This window comes from Piliocolobus tephrosceles, chromosome 20 (genome assembly GCF_002776525.5).
Source record: "Piliocolobus tephrosceles isolate RC106 chromosome 20, ASM277652v3, whole genome shotgun sequence".
NCBI classification, from domain to species: Eukaryota; Metazoa; Chordata; class Mammalia; order Primates; family Cercopithecidae; genus Piliocolobus; species Piliocolobus tephrosceles.
The window spans coordinates 41,608,656-41,624,319 of record NC_045453.1 but is presented as its reverse complement, the minus strand read 5'-3'; the positions used below and the strand labels follow the sequence as shown (position 1 = coordinate 41,624,319).

Genomic DNA, 15,664 nt, shown 5'->3' with positions numbered 1-15,664 from the left:
GAACAATCAGGAAATGAAATACAGTGAAGGGCAAGGTGAGAAATGGCAGCTTCAGGTTTTTCATTTCTAATGACTTTAAAAAATTATTCAAATTCAAATCTTTTACTGTTTCACCTGATAAGTCAGGAAATAAAGACATTTAAAATGGCAATGGAGCTGCAGGCTTCTGGACAGAGAATGGCTCCTTTATCCAGGTAAAATTACAAATGAATATTTTAATTCTGTGTTTTTATAAAAATGTCTGTATATTTCTTGATACTGAAATATGTATCACTCTCCAGAGAAGAGTAAGGCCACCTAGGGAAAAAGGCCCTCATATCCCCTTCTGCAGAGGGAATCAGGTTTGGAACAGCCATCCTGTCACATTCCCAAGAATTGGAAACATACACGAAACAGTTCATGCCTCAACATGTGTGTAGATATGAGATGCAACAAGAAGTCCTGAGTGACCTGGGAGACAGGTGGGAAAGCAGAAGGGTGAAGAAGAGAAAAGAAAAAAAGAAAAGAAAACTTACGCCCTTCTGATTCCCATAAAATGGTCAACACAAACAAATCCATCTTAATAACACATGCTTCTGAAGGATGGAAACAATATACAGCTGTAAGTTTAATAATATTTTATCTACTCAGTCCTTAGTGACATTACCAAAGGACCTTTCTGAAATATAATCTTCCAAGTGTTTAAAAGAAAATTCCAACTGGACTTTGTTCGTTGGGTTTACATCCAATTCAAGAATTCAAAACACCAAAGAAGAAACACAGCTGTGAAGGTGATATGCAAATAATACTGACATGAACCAAGAGTTTGCTTGACAATAAAATTTAAGCATGTGTCACTTTGAGTTTTGACCAAAACTTTAAAATAAACAATAACACCATCACAAAGCCACTGAAACATACATGATGGTGAAAATATTCATTCAGCAGGCTATAACTCATCACTCCTGCAAGCAGGAGAAGCTCACGACTTAGAAGAGAAGCATGAGAGTGGATGAATGAAGGATTTAATGAATGGAATAAAAAGCTCTAGTAATTTTCTGAAATTCTAGGATATGACTTTGGTCAAGATAAAGCAGGACTCTGTTATTTCCTTTCTTCCTTCTTACTTCTCAGACAGCAACTGCACCACCCTTTAAAAACATACAGCTCAAAACGGATTTAAAAATGTATGAGTTAACGAGTAGTAAGAAAAATGTAATGAATAAAATATAGTGTGAAGAGCTGAAAAATAAACTTGAGGAAAACAACCTGAATTTTTAATTTGAGAGCTGAGAGAATATTAGAATATTCCTAAACGGAATAAAAGGGGAATGAAGTTGTTTTTTTTTTTTTTTTTAAGAGGTTTTTTTAAAAACTAAAGATTAAGGAGGCAGCTTATTCTCTTCAAAACTTTGAAACAAGTACCAAGTTATGTACCAAGTACTATACTTATTCTTGACTTAGATGATTTTGGAAACACACATTCCCCAAATCAAACACTTTTCATGGTTGTGAGCTCATCTATAGAAACGCTTCTGAGACAGTATAGAACAGGGGTGGATCTGAGAGTCTGGCCAGCTTTGGAGAATGAGGCTTATTAACAGAGAGTTATTAATTACAACACACTAGTTTTAACCTTTCCAACACTATGAAGCCACAAGTACAGAATGTTAGCACCTTGGTACACAGCATGGATTTTGAAGTCAGACTCACTTGGCTTTAGATAATATGGTATGAGCAACCATGGGCTGTTTAACCTAGGTAAACTTTTTCTTCATCATAAGGAGGTGGTTGCAGAGATCAAATGAGAATAAATTTCTACTGGCAGCCACAAAGAAAGACAATCAAAAGTACAGATTAGGTGGGAGTGGTGACCTCTTTTTAGTGTACCAAGCATGAAAGTTTATTCCTTATGGTAAAAAACACCAAAGGTATGGCATGCGCAAATGTCACCAGATGCTAGGTTACAGAACTACCCTTGGATGTCTCAGTAAGTGTATTCATTCCTGCAGTTGTATCTGTTATCCAAGAATACCCAGAGACAAACAGGAAAAAAGTGATTTGATATACTTTCACATACCACTGGCGGGAGTCCAAATTTTTTAGCTCTCTCAGTAATTTTGAATTTTTCTTCAACAGATGAAAATTCTTCCTATAAAGAAAAAAGGATGGAAGAAAAACCATGTGATTACAGAACCATTTTGCTGCTTTTCACTCAGTAATTTAATAAAAATACCTATCACCCATCCTCTACCACCTCACTCACAAAAGATTTGTGATAGAAACCTACAGAATGAACTTCATTCTCCTTAAGACATGCAAAGGTATAAAAATTCCACCGGCATCCCATTACTACCCAGTGACACAGATGGCTCTTTGGTGAGTGTTGTGACTTATATGCATGTGACTGTGTGACTGTGTCTGTTTCCAGTGTCAGCTCTGCTGTGAATCCCTTTTCCCCACCTCTATTCTTAAAAACTCCACTCCACTATCAGGGTGCAGCTCAAATCCGCCCCTTTCCACAAAGTCTTCTCCATTGCTCTGTACTTCCCATTGGATTTAATCATTACTCATGAACTCCTGGGTCATTCTACCCTTTATCAGAGTTGTATTAGGTCTATCTCCCATATCAGACCTAAGGTTAGACTGTGGCTTATTCACCTTTGTAGTTCATTTGCTTCCTGCATGAAGGCAGAAACAATAATGGACAAAAGAATAATTAAAACACACACTCTCAGCCAGGTGCAGTGGCTCACGCTTATAATCCCAACAGTTTGGGAGGCCAAGGCGGGTAACTCATGAGGTCAGGAGTTCGAGACCAGCCTGGCCAACATAGTGAAACCCCATCTCTACTAAAAATACAAAAAATTAGCCGGGCATGGTGGCAGGCGCCTGTAATCCCAGCTACTCAGGAGACTGAGGCAGAAGAATTGCTTGAACCTGGGAGGCGGAGGTTGCAGTGAGCCAAGACATCACCACAGCACTCCAGCCCGGGCAAAAGAGGAAGACTCTGTCTAAAAAAACAAAAAACAAACAAACAACAACAACCACCACTGCCCTACCACCCCGCCCGGCACAATGTTTGATATCCTTTAAAATATCCAACATGTTTGGAATTCAGTCTGCACACCAGTACAGCATAATTTCATTTCTAGCTTTAATTTAGTAGCAGAAAATAAGCTGCAAATGTTAAAATAAAGAAAAATCTCCACTCTTTTGTCTTCTCCAATCTTTTCTTCTTCCCCAACCACAAACTGATAAAAAATACAAGTATATGAAAATAATAAAATAACTGGAGGTCTAGCGTGGATTGTTACCTTCTGTCCCAAGAATTCATTCCCAAGTCATCAAGCAATAACCTGCAGAAATAAAAGGGTCCTCGGGGCTCCACTGGGGAGGGCTGCCCTTGGCTGGTGACTTTCATTGCAGAATCGAAGTTACGACTCTGGATATACTCATCCTCCTGAGCATTTTGGCGCAAAATGACCTCGATAATTTCCTTCTCTTGGTCATAGTTCATGCCACATGGGGGTAGGGAAGGTTCATTTAGATTTAGCTGTGATGGTAAAAGGCATTCAGGACTTGTATGGCCAATGTTTTCAAGTAATTTGTCAAGAACATCATCCCCCTCCTCAACTTGAGAAGAGTCTTTCTGAGGTCCAAATGTGTCATGATGCCAGCTGGAAATCAGAAATGAAGGATTTCTTCCATTGGGTGCTAAGCAGCCTTCCAAAGGTCCATATAAAACCTTACCATCCCAAGAGTACTTCCCTGAGATATCCCTCACAATTACTCTCACATCAGAGAGACAGCCCACTGGTGATCCTCCTGCCAGTCCTTCTGTGGGTGTCTGAAGGTAGGAGATGAGGGTGCTATCGTTAAATACAAACAGCTGCAGGTTTGGGCTTCTGAACACCTCAGAGGACAGCTCAGAGCCTTCCACATGGGCATTGTCGTGGTTCTCGCTGACAAGGCTGTGCAGTATGGCAGGGCCCCCACTGAGGGGGTAGTGCCCCAGGTGGTTCACCAGGTGGGCCATCACCATTCGAGCAGTCAAGGGGATCAACTCCAAACTTCTTCTTTTCTTCTCTGTAAACAGCAGTAAAGAAACATAAAGAGTCAGTGGTGAATGAAGATTAAAACTCAACTCCTTTTTGGGGGGGGGGGGGCAGCGGGCAGTTCCAATATGGTATATTACCAGTTTTTAGTGTGCCTCAGCTACTTCGAAATGGCAACATAGTGCAAAAAGATCATCTCTCTGAGCTTTAATTCAAGAAGGAAAATGGGAATTCACTGGAATCATGAAGGATGTTCCTGATCTCAGGGAGGACAATGCAGGCAAACAGCCCCTGTGATGGCATCCAGCTGATGTGAGTGAAGCCCCAGTACCTGAGAAAGAGTCTCCCTCTGTAATTTACCTTTCCACTGGGGAACCAAGCAACCCAGGCCAAGGCAGAGAATGATGTTTCTCCCAAGCCCCAGAGCTATCTTGGGGACAGGCTTGGAGGTGCTGAGAGGAAAAGACACTAGAAAAAGCTGCAGGCATTTCCTAGATCCGCAACTGAGAGACTGGAGCACTTGCTCTGGAGTGGGGTAGGGACTTCCACAGCCAGAATTGCGGAAAGTGCCCCAGCAGTAGGCACTGGAATTGTGCTCCTCTCAACTGCAGGCTTGGGGTGGGAGGAGAGAGCTGCTACAGCTAAAGTTTCTCCTGAGCAACGAGACTTGCAGCCAGGGCCAGCTTGGCAACATAGAATCAGTCTGCATGTGTCATTGCTGAGTGCACCAGACTGCTCCCCTGAGATCATGGTGCAGCAGGGCCCTCTCTATTTCACTCCCAGGCAGGACTCCAGGCAGTAAGGGCAAACGCTTTCCTAGACTGGCAGCCTGAGCTGCCCCAACCTTCCTGTGTACACATCATGGTACAGTAGGGCCCTCTCCACTCCGTGCCTAGGCAGATCTCCAGGCATTCAGAGCACCTGCTTGCCTGGACCAGCAGCCTGAGCCATGCTTCCCTTCCTGGACATAGATTGTGGTGCAATAGGGCCCTTTGCACTCCGCACCCAAGCAGATCTTCAGGCACTCAAAGCGCCTGCTCACCTGGACTGGTAGTGTGAGCTGCTTCACCTTTTCTGTAGAGATCCTGGAGCAGGGAGACCCTCTCTGCTGCATGCTCAGGAAGGTCTCTAGGCACTGAGAGCTCCTGCTTGCCTGGTTCAGCAGCCTGACTCTCTCCATCCCTCCTCTGCTGAGATCCTGGTGCAGGGGAACCCTCTCCACTCCACACCAAGACAGATCTCCAGGTATTCGGCACACTTCCTTGCCCAGATTGGCGGCCTGAGCTGCCCCACCCTTCCTGTATGGTACAGTGGAGCCCACTCCACTCCATGCCCAGGCAGATCTCCAAGCATTCAGAGCACCCACTCACCTGAATCAGCAGACTGAGCCAGCTTGCCCTTCCTGTGCAGAGACCATGGTGAAGTGGGGTCCTCTCTGCCCATGCCCAGGCATATCTCCAGGTAGTTGAAGTGCCTGCTCATCTGGGTTACCAGCCTGAGCCAACCCACCTTTCTGGTGCAGAGATTGTAGTATAGCAGAGCCCTTTGCACTCCAAGCCCAGGCAGACTTACAGAGATACCTGGAGCACCCAAACCCACTCTCCTAATCAGGAGCTCAGGTGCCCCTCTGCCTGTGCAGAGAACTGGAAGCCAAGGAGATTTCCCAGCTCCATGCCTAGGCACATCACTGGGCACTTGATGGCCACCCACTGGATTCTCCCTCAGCACTGCTACTTGTGCCCAACACCAGGGGAGCTGTAAATAAGCCTGTCCAGTCTGGCTCAATCCATCTTGCCCCCTGCCCACCCAGGGCTAAGCAGGGAGCTCAGACCACTGTGCACTCCATGGATCACCCCATTGCCTGAGGCAATAGAGAGCTTCTCCTGGTAAACAAGGATCAAGTATATATCTGGCCACATCGCCCACAGCCAGCTTTTACCCATAAACACCATCTACTGGCTTATAGGTCAAATTGCACAGCCCAATATAAAACCTGCCGACAGAAGTGCATAGGGCTATAGAAGCAAATCCAGAAGACGGCAGATTGGAGGCAGTGTTAGTGTGCCTCTCTCACTGGGAAGAACAGAATAGTGTGTAGAGATTTGCATTGTGAACTTTTTTCCAAGGAGCAATACAGGAACTCAACAGGAAAACTGCAAGAATCCACAGACCTTTTGAAAGAAGCAGAAGGCTGAAGTCTCCTCCAAGAGACAGGTGAAAAACTATAAATCCTCAGAGTGTGAGTGGGAGAAACTACCTTCAGAATACACATCCCCACACGGGAATCTGAAAATCCAGGTCATGGGAGAAGGTCTTAACCCTACCCAGAGCTGGAACTGCTTAAGGGAGTGATGAGAAACATAAAAGTAGAAGTAGCAGCAGGAAATGCCTTGCAGGCATTCCCAGTCTCCAGCATGAACCGAGGGAAGCCATACCTGAATATATCTCACAGGGGTTCTTGGGGAAGCCAGTCAACTAGCTCAGAAAGGGGTTGCAGGGTCAAAGATGCTCCTAACTGAATTTTGTGATATAATCTCGAGCAGGGATGAACTCCTTTGCCCAGAACGGGCAGGGGTGGGGGTGGGGGTGGGGGGCAGGGAAGTGCATTGCAGACAGATCTGCATCATGGGCAGATAGGAGGGGCATGGCCAGAAAGCCAGGTGGGAAAGCTTATGAACTGGGACAGATCTGGGTTCTGTGTGCCGACTGCCTGGATCCAAACCTGGTGCTGCTAGTAAGAACACTGAGGGAGTGAGATCGGCCTTGCCAACTGCATGGGAGCTGGGCAAGGCTTACTGCTGCCTGCTACACTCCACTCCCATTGTGAACTCTTCTGTGCAGCACAGGCAGTTATACTACCTCTGGAGCACTACCCCACTGCCTGAGAACCACCCCCGACCCTCAAAGGAACCATGGCTGGCCCCACTCAAGGAGAGTCAGAGCACAGACCTGCTCAACCCTATCCCCACCTGTTAGTATATATTCCTGCACCCACCCTGGTAGCTTAGGTAGCTTAACACAAAGGACATAAACTTGTAGGAGCTTTACAGCCCTGCCCATTGCCTCAGAAACCAGATTATTTCCCCTAGGCAATTTAGGGCTAGCTTAAATCCCACAGCTAGTACTGCAGCTGGTGCTCTCTTGCAAGCACCACGTCGTGGCTGGAACAAACTGATGCAGCCCACTACAGCATCTACAGGTGGAATAACACTGTGCCCAGGAAGGAGAAAATGGCTAAATGACCTTAGCTATCACCAATGCCCATAATACTCTAGCCACCAGAGGTCCTGAGCCTGTCCAAGTGAAAGTTAACCACAATTAAAACCAGCATTCAAGAAAGCCAGCACACTAAGCATATCTATAACCAAGGAATCTCACAGAGTCTACGTCACTCCCCTGCCACCTCTATCACAGCTGGAGTACCCACTGCTGGGAGACTTGAAGAAAGGTCACATCACCAGATGATCATTTGCAGACATTTCCCAGCACCAGCCTGGAGTGTGGCAACCCCACTGGGTGGCCAGACCCAGAAAAGCAATAGCAATCACTGTAGTCTGGCTATCAAGAACTCCTATTTCTAGGGGAAGGGGGACAGCACCACATCAAGTGAACACCCCCAAGTGACAAAAGAATTTGGACAGCAGGGCTTGAGTCCTACATCTTTCTGCTGGTGGGAAGTCTCCTGCAGCAGAGACACAACTGCAGTGCCGGGTGCAACAGGGAAAGTCTGAACCTCTACCCCAACAGGAAGGCAGCCTGCATGCTCGTGAAGGCTTGTGGAGAAGGGGTCCTTGTTCTCCACTTTGTCAACCACCATAGACACAACTGGAACTTCTTCCATGGGAACTCAGCATGAATGCACCTATAGATAGCCCTCCTGGAACAATTCATGGTGACTGCATCCTCACAGACGTACTCTCCAAGTTTAGGCTTGCAAAAGAGGCAGAATCATAATTCCTTTCCATATGGAACATCAACATCCCTCATCCCTACAGATGAAAAGAGGTGCCTGTCTGATGTGAAGAGCCGAAACATTAGGACAGGAGTGAGGCTGGGAGGTGGGTAACTTTCTTGCTGGCCTGACAGGAAAGCTGAGTTAGTTCCCACTCTTCACCCTGATAAAACTCAGTGCATCTAACTGAGAGATCCCCTAGCCCCATTAATCAAGGCTGGGGCCTCAGTCCACCACTGTGTATTGTATCCAACCACCTGTTTTAGCTGCAACTGGTTTCTATCTAGAGATACTTCCCCTACTGGCCTGAAGCCTGGATCATCAAGAGAGTCAATAAAATACTGGGGAAAAATTAAATTAAAAAGTGCATACCATGGGGAAATGAGAAAAGCTTCAAGAGATACTTGCCATTCCAATTCCACAGGAGACAATGAAATTGCCCACACCCCGAGTACGTAACTACTACAATCAGCATCTGAGAAAGTTAGCATACAAAGACTCTCTATAACCAAAAAACTCATATAGAATATTCACCCCTAAAAGCAGCAAAATCAAATTAGGCTATAATAAACTATAAACATTAAAGTCACATATTTAAGAGGAGGGGAAAAAGAAATTTAAAAACAAATACAGTCAAATCAAGAATAAATTCAAGAACAATCTGAAGAAACAGTCTACACAAATGAGAAGGAACCAGAAAATACAGGTAATATGATAAAACAAGGTTCAAAAGATCACACTAGCTTCCCAGCAATGGATCCAAACCAAGAAGAAATCTTTGAAATACCAGATAAAGAATTTAGAAGGTTGATTATTAAGCTACTCAACAAGATACCAGAAAAAGGTGAAAACCAACATAAAGAATTTTTTTTTTCCCCCGAGATGGAGTCTTGCTCTGTTGCCAGGCTGGAGTGCAGTGGCACGATCTCGGCTCATTGCAACCTCCGCCTCCCAGGTTCAAGCAATTATCCTGCCTCAGCCTCCCAAGTAGCTGGGACTACAGGTACCTGCCACAACGCCCAGCTAGTTTTTTGTATTTTTAGTAGAGATAAGGTTTCACCATGTTAGCCAGGATGGTCTGGATCTCCTGACCTCGTGATCCATCTGCCTCGGCCTCCCAAAGTGCTGGGATTACAGACGTGAGCCACCATGCCCGGCCACCTGACCAGAGATAGTTTTGTTATGGATGATGAAGTATGACATTCAGTGAAAGAAAATACCCTCAAATTTGAGCTCTTTCTTGCTTAACCTAGAATACCTACACTATCACCTTCATTTTTCCTTTTCACTTTCTATATGATGCATCCACTTAGCAAGGATGTGCATACCAATATATTTTTAAGCATCTTGCCTATTTGCTTAGTTAATATGTCAGTGAATTGTAAAAACTCCTTTGTCACAGAAGTTTAAACAATTATTTTTAGTACTTTAGAACTATCTTGGGAATGTTTGCATTAGCTCCTGACATTTTCTGGAGAACAAATATTCAGGTAAAAGAGAATTGTACATTGAAAGAAAAATGGTGCCAGAATTTAAATGTGTATTTTTAGGTTTTTCCTTTTTCAATAACCTATTTATCTTCTGCTATTTTTAAGTGACAACTCATAATAAATGGTGAACCTATTTTAGGGATAGCCATGTTTTAGGGATATACTCATGTGGGATGAGTATAAATTGATGACTTTAGGAAAAAGTAAATTAATTTTATTATAAGACATATGAACTTACAGTAGGGAATAACAAAACAAATAGATTAAGAGTTGTTTCAATTACTTAATAAAAATAATTTATCATTGTGGGGGGAAAAGTAAAGCAGACATGGCAGTTAACAGACAGTGGAGCTCCAGAAATAAACAAATAAATAAATGGAGAACAAATCAAGAGAACAATGTGAAAATGAAACATGTATCAATCACCTCCAACACAACTCAAAACAAGAGTGTTAAGTCCACTCCACATCAAAAATCTGAGAGTCAATAATGTATTTTAGGAACTTGGTCATGAAATCTTAGGTTCAAATTCCACCTTTACTTCTGACTTGTACACACCCCTGCGAATATCCCTTAACCTCAGTTTGCTCATCTACAAAATGGAGCTAAAATCAGGACTGCTAGATTTTAAGCCCTTGCTCATGACTGTTACCCACCGTCCTGTCTTTTTCATCCTCATCTTGCCTTTCCCTTCCTGTCAGCTCGAACCTTGCTCCAGACTCTGTAGTGCTGCAAGCATACCCCTGACTCCCATTCCAAGGCCCAAAGCTGGACCTTGGTCCTCTCTCACCTGGCCACTGCCTGCTATGTCCTTCCTCCTTCCACCAAGGGCCTCACAAAAGGAGTCTGACTCAGGGATATGATTGTCACTGCACAGGTCACCTGCTCATGTTATCTGGCTTGACCCACCACTCTGGTGAAAGTGCTCTGGCAAAACCTACCACCAAACACCTAGTTGGGAAATAAAACAGCCCCTGTTTCATTCTCACCTTCCCTAAGCTTTCTGAAGCAACTAGCACTACTGACCTTTCTCAACTTCTTACGTGCTTCTTCCTTGACTTGATAGAAAAGACTCTTTCTTGGTCCTTTTTCCACTTCCCTGACTTTGCTTTCCTGCTGACATTCCCGCACTCTGCTGTCCTTAAGGATGTTTTTGCCTATACGATTCTAGTCTAGGGCCTAGGTTTTTAACTTGTGAAGTCCATAAAATTTTCATGGATGATCTAACACTTCACACCTACATCTCTTTCAATTTTTTTTTTTTTTTAGATAGGGTCTCACTCTGTCGCTCAAGTTAGAGTGCAGTGGCACTGATCACAGCAGTCGTGACCTCACAGATTCAACTGGTCCTGTGCTCAAGTGATCTGCTCTCCCTGGCCTCCCAAAGTGACAGGATTACAGGTGGGAGCCACCAGGCTCAGCCTTCTTCTAATTTTTAGTGTTGAGACAACTGCAGATTCACATGCAGTTGTAAGCAATAATACAGAGAGACCTCAAATACCCTACATCTCAGAGTAACATCTTGCATATCTATAGGACAATATCACAGTCAGGAAATTGACATTGATAATAATCCACCTATATTATTCAGTGTTCACCAGTTTTACATGCATGCCTTTGTGTGTGTGTGTGTGTTTGGTTCTACGCAATTTTACCATATGTACAGACAATATACCCACATTCTGACTCCCATTCCAAGGCCCAAAGCTGGGCTCTTTTCATTCTGGGGAGAGGGGTGCTTAAGTAAGAAATACAGCAGGCTCTAAGTCCTGACAATCCCTATATACTCTAAAATGGACTCTCTGCTATGAGCAGAGCAAATCTAAAACTGTAGCAAGTACATTTCCATCTCTTTTTATGATGCTCTCCTAACTTGGAACAATCTACGAGTTCCTTTCAACACCTGTCCACCCTGCTAAGTCTGGCTTAAGTCCTTCTTCATGGAAAGCCCTCATGGTGCTACCGGTGCTACCAGTCCACAATGAGTCCTTCTGGACTTCACTGTGTGTTTTCCATTAGATGTAAAGCTCCTTGAGGATAGAAAATGAGCCTTTTTTGTGAGTTCCAAGGATCTAAGACATACCTGTCTTGAATAATACAAAAACCACTTGAACTACTAAAATGGGAAAACAGCGGAGAAAAAAAAATAGAAAAAAAGAAGAAACAAGGACGGCAGAATTTGCCATCACAGAGGACTCCAGGAACTAGGATTTCAACTTCAACAACTAGATTTAAAAAAAAAAAATAATAGTACAGCAAGCATGGCAAAAGGCTAAATCCTTCCTTTTCCTTCTCACAAGGTTTCATACTTGAAAGAATACTCACTCACCCTCTTCAACAGTCAGCAGGTTACCCAGTTCCGCTGATGAATGATACTGGACTGGCTCAGAGCTCTTCACATTTGCCAGTGGCAGGAAGGGGTCATAATCCGTGGATGACAAGTCAGCCAGGGTCAGTGTGTAGTGACTCTGCTGGGTGTACGTGCTTGAGCCACACACACAGCAGTGCAGAACCTGTGAAAACAGAGGCCATGTGCACCATGGATACTACCCACCTCGTGTCCCCTGACAATCTGTCAAACTACTGTTGCACTTGACAGCTAGGACTCCTGCTTGGTCCTAGTTGGAAATGAAATGACCATTGTTAAATATATTCTTACTATTAGCAAATTTATTTTGCTCCTTTCATATCAATGCCAAGAAATATGTTCTCAAGGCAAAAGGAAAGTAAAAGTTAAAAAGTACTTATTCACATTCTGTGTGATTGCACATACCTAAGTCCCCCTCCTGTCCACCAAAGGTGGCACAGGTAGAAGGAACTAATCAGGGGATGAAGGGTAGTGATGGGACAGGCCAACCACGGTGGAGGGTGGAATGAGCACAAGCAGAGACCATTAGTACACGACATGAGCTTAAATTAGTATAACTCATGACACATGAATTGTAAGGGCTAACTTAATACAATTTTTAAATTATTCTTATTTTGACAAGATTAGTTTCCCGAAAGTTCACTGGTAGTTTACAAACTGCAGTTGACTGAAGATCTATCTACTCATTTGAGGTTTTCTATACATACAAGCCATGCAAACACAAATCATCTTGAATATGCCAAAATGCATAAATGAGGTAATGATTGTACCAGATTTCCCTTTTTAATCATAACTTCAAGATCATAAACTCCAAACACTGATTTCTATAAGAATCAAGGTAACACTTGAAAAACTAAGAAAACACCATTGGGTTAAATGTATTTCTGTAAAGTAAATTCACTTTTAGATGACTAGCTTTGGTTTGCTGACAAGGCAAGAGGCCTTGTGGTCAGGTACCCTTTGTAAATGGCTACAAAGTACCAAGAATTACAGTTGTCAGGGCAACCACTTGACTCTGTCCTCTTCCTAGCAAAAAATGCAGTATAGGAAAATCCTTATGGCAGCTCTGTTATTAATTTAAAAATTAAGCTGCAATCACTGAGATAATTAATTTCTAGTAGCCAAAATGCAATAAATGGCAATAAATGTAGGAAGTGTACATTAAAACCACATGTTATGTGTAAACTAGCACAACTACTTTGGAAAATTATTTGGTGTTTACCAATAAGGCAGAATATATATATTCTAGCAACTTCACTCCTAGGTACACACCCAACAGAAATGCATATGTATGTGTGTATACAAAAAAAAAAAAACAAAAAACAAACAAAATATCCCCAAAACAACAACCCTGAATATTCATGTTTTATGGGTCCAAAACTCTAAACTATCCAAATGTCTAGTAAAATGGATAAATGTATTGTGGTTTATTCTGTGTAATACTATCTATCACCAAGAGTGAAAAATCTGCAACTATTCACAACAGTTTGAATAAATCACTGAAAAATAATGTTGAGCAAAAGATGTCAGACAAAAGAAGACATACTGTATGACTCAATTTGTATCAAGTTCAAAACAGGCGAAACTACTCTACTCTGTTACACAGGATAGAGGCTATCCCTGGACATGTGTATGGGGCCAGTGGCTAGGCGGAGGCACAGAGAAGGCTTCCAGGATGCCAGGAATGTTCTGTTTCCTGATCTGGGCTCTGATTTTACAAGCATGCTCACTTGGTAAAAATTCATCAAGCTTTCACTTACAGACTGGTGCAGTTTTCTGGAAGCATATTATACTTCAATAAAAAGTTTACTCTTGAAATACAAAACAGTTATTTAGTAAATTTATGAATTTTTACTATGAGGTACTATGAGGTGACTTTTATAGTGATAAAGCAATTTTAAGAGAAATCTTTAAGAAAAGAAAGAACTCAGAAAAGAGATTTACATAAGTGATTGTGGCTAATGCAGTTGGCCCAAACCAAGCTCTGTACAGGTTTATAAGCCATAAAAATAACAGAAGTATCTAATGAATCCTAATATAGTTATTAAAATCTTTAACTACTGAAGAAACCAATTAAGAATACACAAATACTTTTTAGTAGAATTTCAATTCTAAATTCACAATTAGGTATTTTTTTAAAGCAATACTTTTAAAAATAAGGCAATAAAGTGATCAGTCTGTGTCTTGGACTCTTCTTTTATTATTAAAGGTTTCTTAGTAAAAGAGTAAACCACAGAATTTTCCCTCCATAACAGTAATTATTCAGTGGACATGCAAACGCTAAATGAACAGCCAAGGTTTGAGAGAGACTGTTAAGACAAATTACAGAAGGACATTATAAGCAATCCAGAGCAAAGGCCACCCCTAGTCATCAGTGTGTATGTGTGTGGGGGGAAGGGGTGGGGGATTAACTAAGAATATTTTAAATATTGTAAAAATGATGAAGCTAATTACTTTGATGTGACATAATTCCTTAATTTATTTCTTAAGAATTTTTTGAGGCAAAATGATTACTGAGACCATTAAACCTTTTTCTTCCTTTGATAAACAGATTTTGTCAAAGTAATGCTGTATACAAATAGATAAAAGAAATAAGACCTGGTGTTCTATAGATCAGTAGGATGGCTGTAGTTAACATTAATCAACTGTACATTTCAAAATAGCTAGAAGAGAATAATTCCAGTGTCCCTAGCATAAAGAAAAGATAAACATTTAAGACAGACATCCCAATTACCCTGATTTGATTATGTGAATGTATCAAATTATCAAATGTGCCCTGAAAATATGTACATCTAATATGTGTAACAAAAATAAATTAATTTTTTAAAAAGAAGTTATTTGCCCTAGGGAAAAAGTTAATGTAGATATCCCTATAATATGAACAGTTCTTTCTTAAGTAGACATAGAACATGTTCCATGAAAATTGAAGAATTCTGACAAAACTGCAGTTGTTTTAAAGATTAAAGATGATACTCCTGTAAAATGCATGCATCTTTAACTTGGTACCCACTGCTTCTTTATATCTGTTCTGCTTTCAGTCCTTAAGTTATTTACAATTTTTTTTTTTTTTTTTTTTTGAGATGGAGTCTTGCTCTGTTGCCCAGGCTGGAGTGCAGTGGCGAGATCGCCTCTCACTGCAAGCTCTGCCTCCCAGGTTCACGCCATTCTCCTGCCTCAGCCTCTGGGGTAGCTGGGACTATAGGCGCCCGCCATCATACCCAGCTAATTTTTTATACTTTTAGTAGAGACGGGGTTTCACCTTGTTAGCCAGGATGGTCTCAATCTCCTGACCTCGTGATCTGCCCACCTCGGCCTCCCAAAGTGCTAGGATTACAGGCGTGAGCCACCGTGCCTGGCCAAGTTATTTACTTTTTAAGAAAAAGTTTAGCCACCATAAATCCTTTTCAAAAGGGCAATGACAAATAAGTACACGCATAAGACATATTTTGGTGGTTCTCTGGCATATAAACCCACACTCCATTCCCCCAGACCCAGGTGGAGACTCACCCTGTAGATATAATCCAGCAAGGGGGCTCTGGCCGAATGCTGCTCCTCTAGGACTGCTGTGGACACAGGGTGGAGAAGGACACTCACGGGCAATGCCATGCACCAGTCCAAGAGGCACAGTAGCAAGGACACAATAAACTGGAAGAAGAACATGCCCGGTAACTTATGCTGCAGTCTCTTAAACCTCACTACACACAATAATAAGAGAATTGTCCCTACACATAGTATTCAGTGGACATGCAGGTGCTAAATAGGCAGGTAAGCAAGTAAATAAAGAAATAACATTTTCACAAAAAAGACTGTTAAGGCC

General features: G+C 42.4%; 1 protein-coding gene across 6 annotated transcripts in view; it reads right to left on the bottom strand.

The window, feature by feature from the left end:
• Nucleotides 1-15,664, bottom strand: part of RALGAPA2 (Ral GTPase activating protein catalytic subunit alpha 2) — a 323,453-nt gene that overhangs the window by 121,230 nt on the left and 186,559 nt on the right. For all 6 annotated transcript variants that reach the window (XM_023217753.2, XM_023217754.2, XM_023217757.1 and 3 more), the window contains 4 exons: nucleotides 15,355-15,492; nucleotides 11,809-11,992; nucleotides 3,297-4,068; nucleotides 2,060-2,131 (listed from right to left, as the gene is read on the bottom strand). In XM_023217753.2, coding sequence (XP_023073521.1) covers nucleotides 2,060-2,131; nucleotides 3,297-4,068; nucleotides 11,809-11,992; nucleotides 15,355-15,492 — 1,166 coding nt within the window. The remainder of the gene's footprint in view (nucleotides 1-2,059; nucleotides 2,132-3,296; nucleotides 4,069-11,808; nucleotides 11,993-15,354; nucleotides 15,493-15,664) is intronic.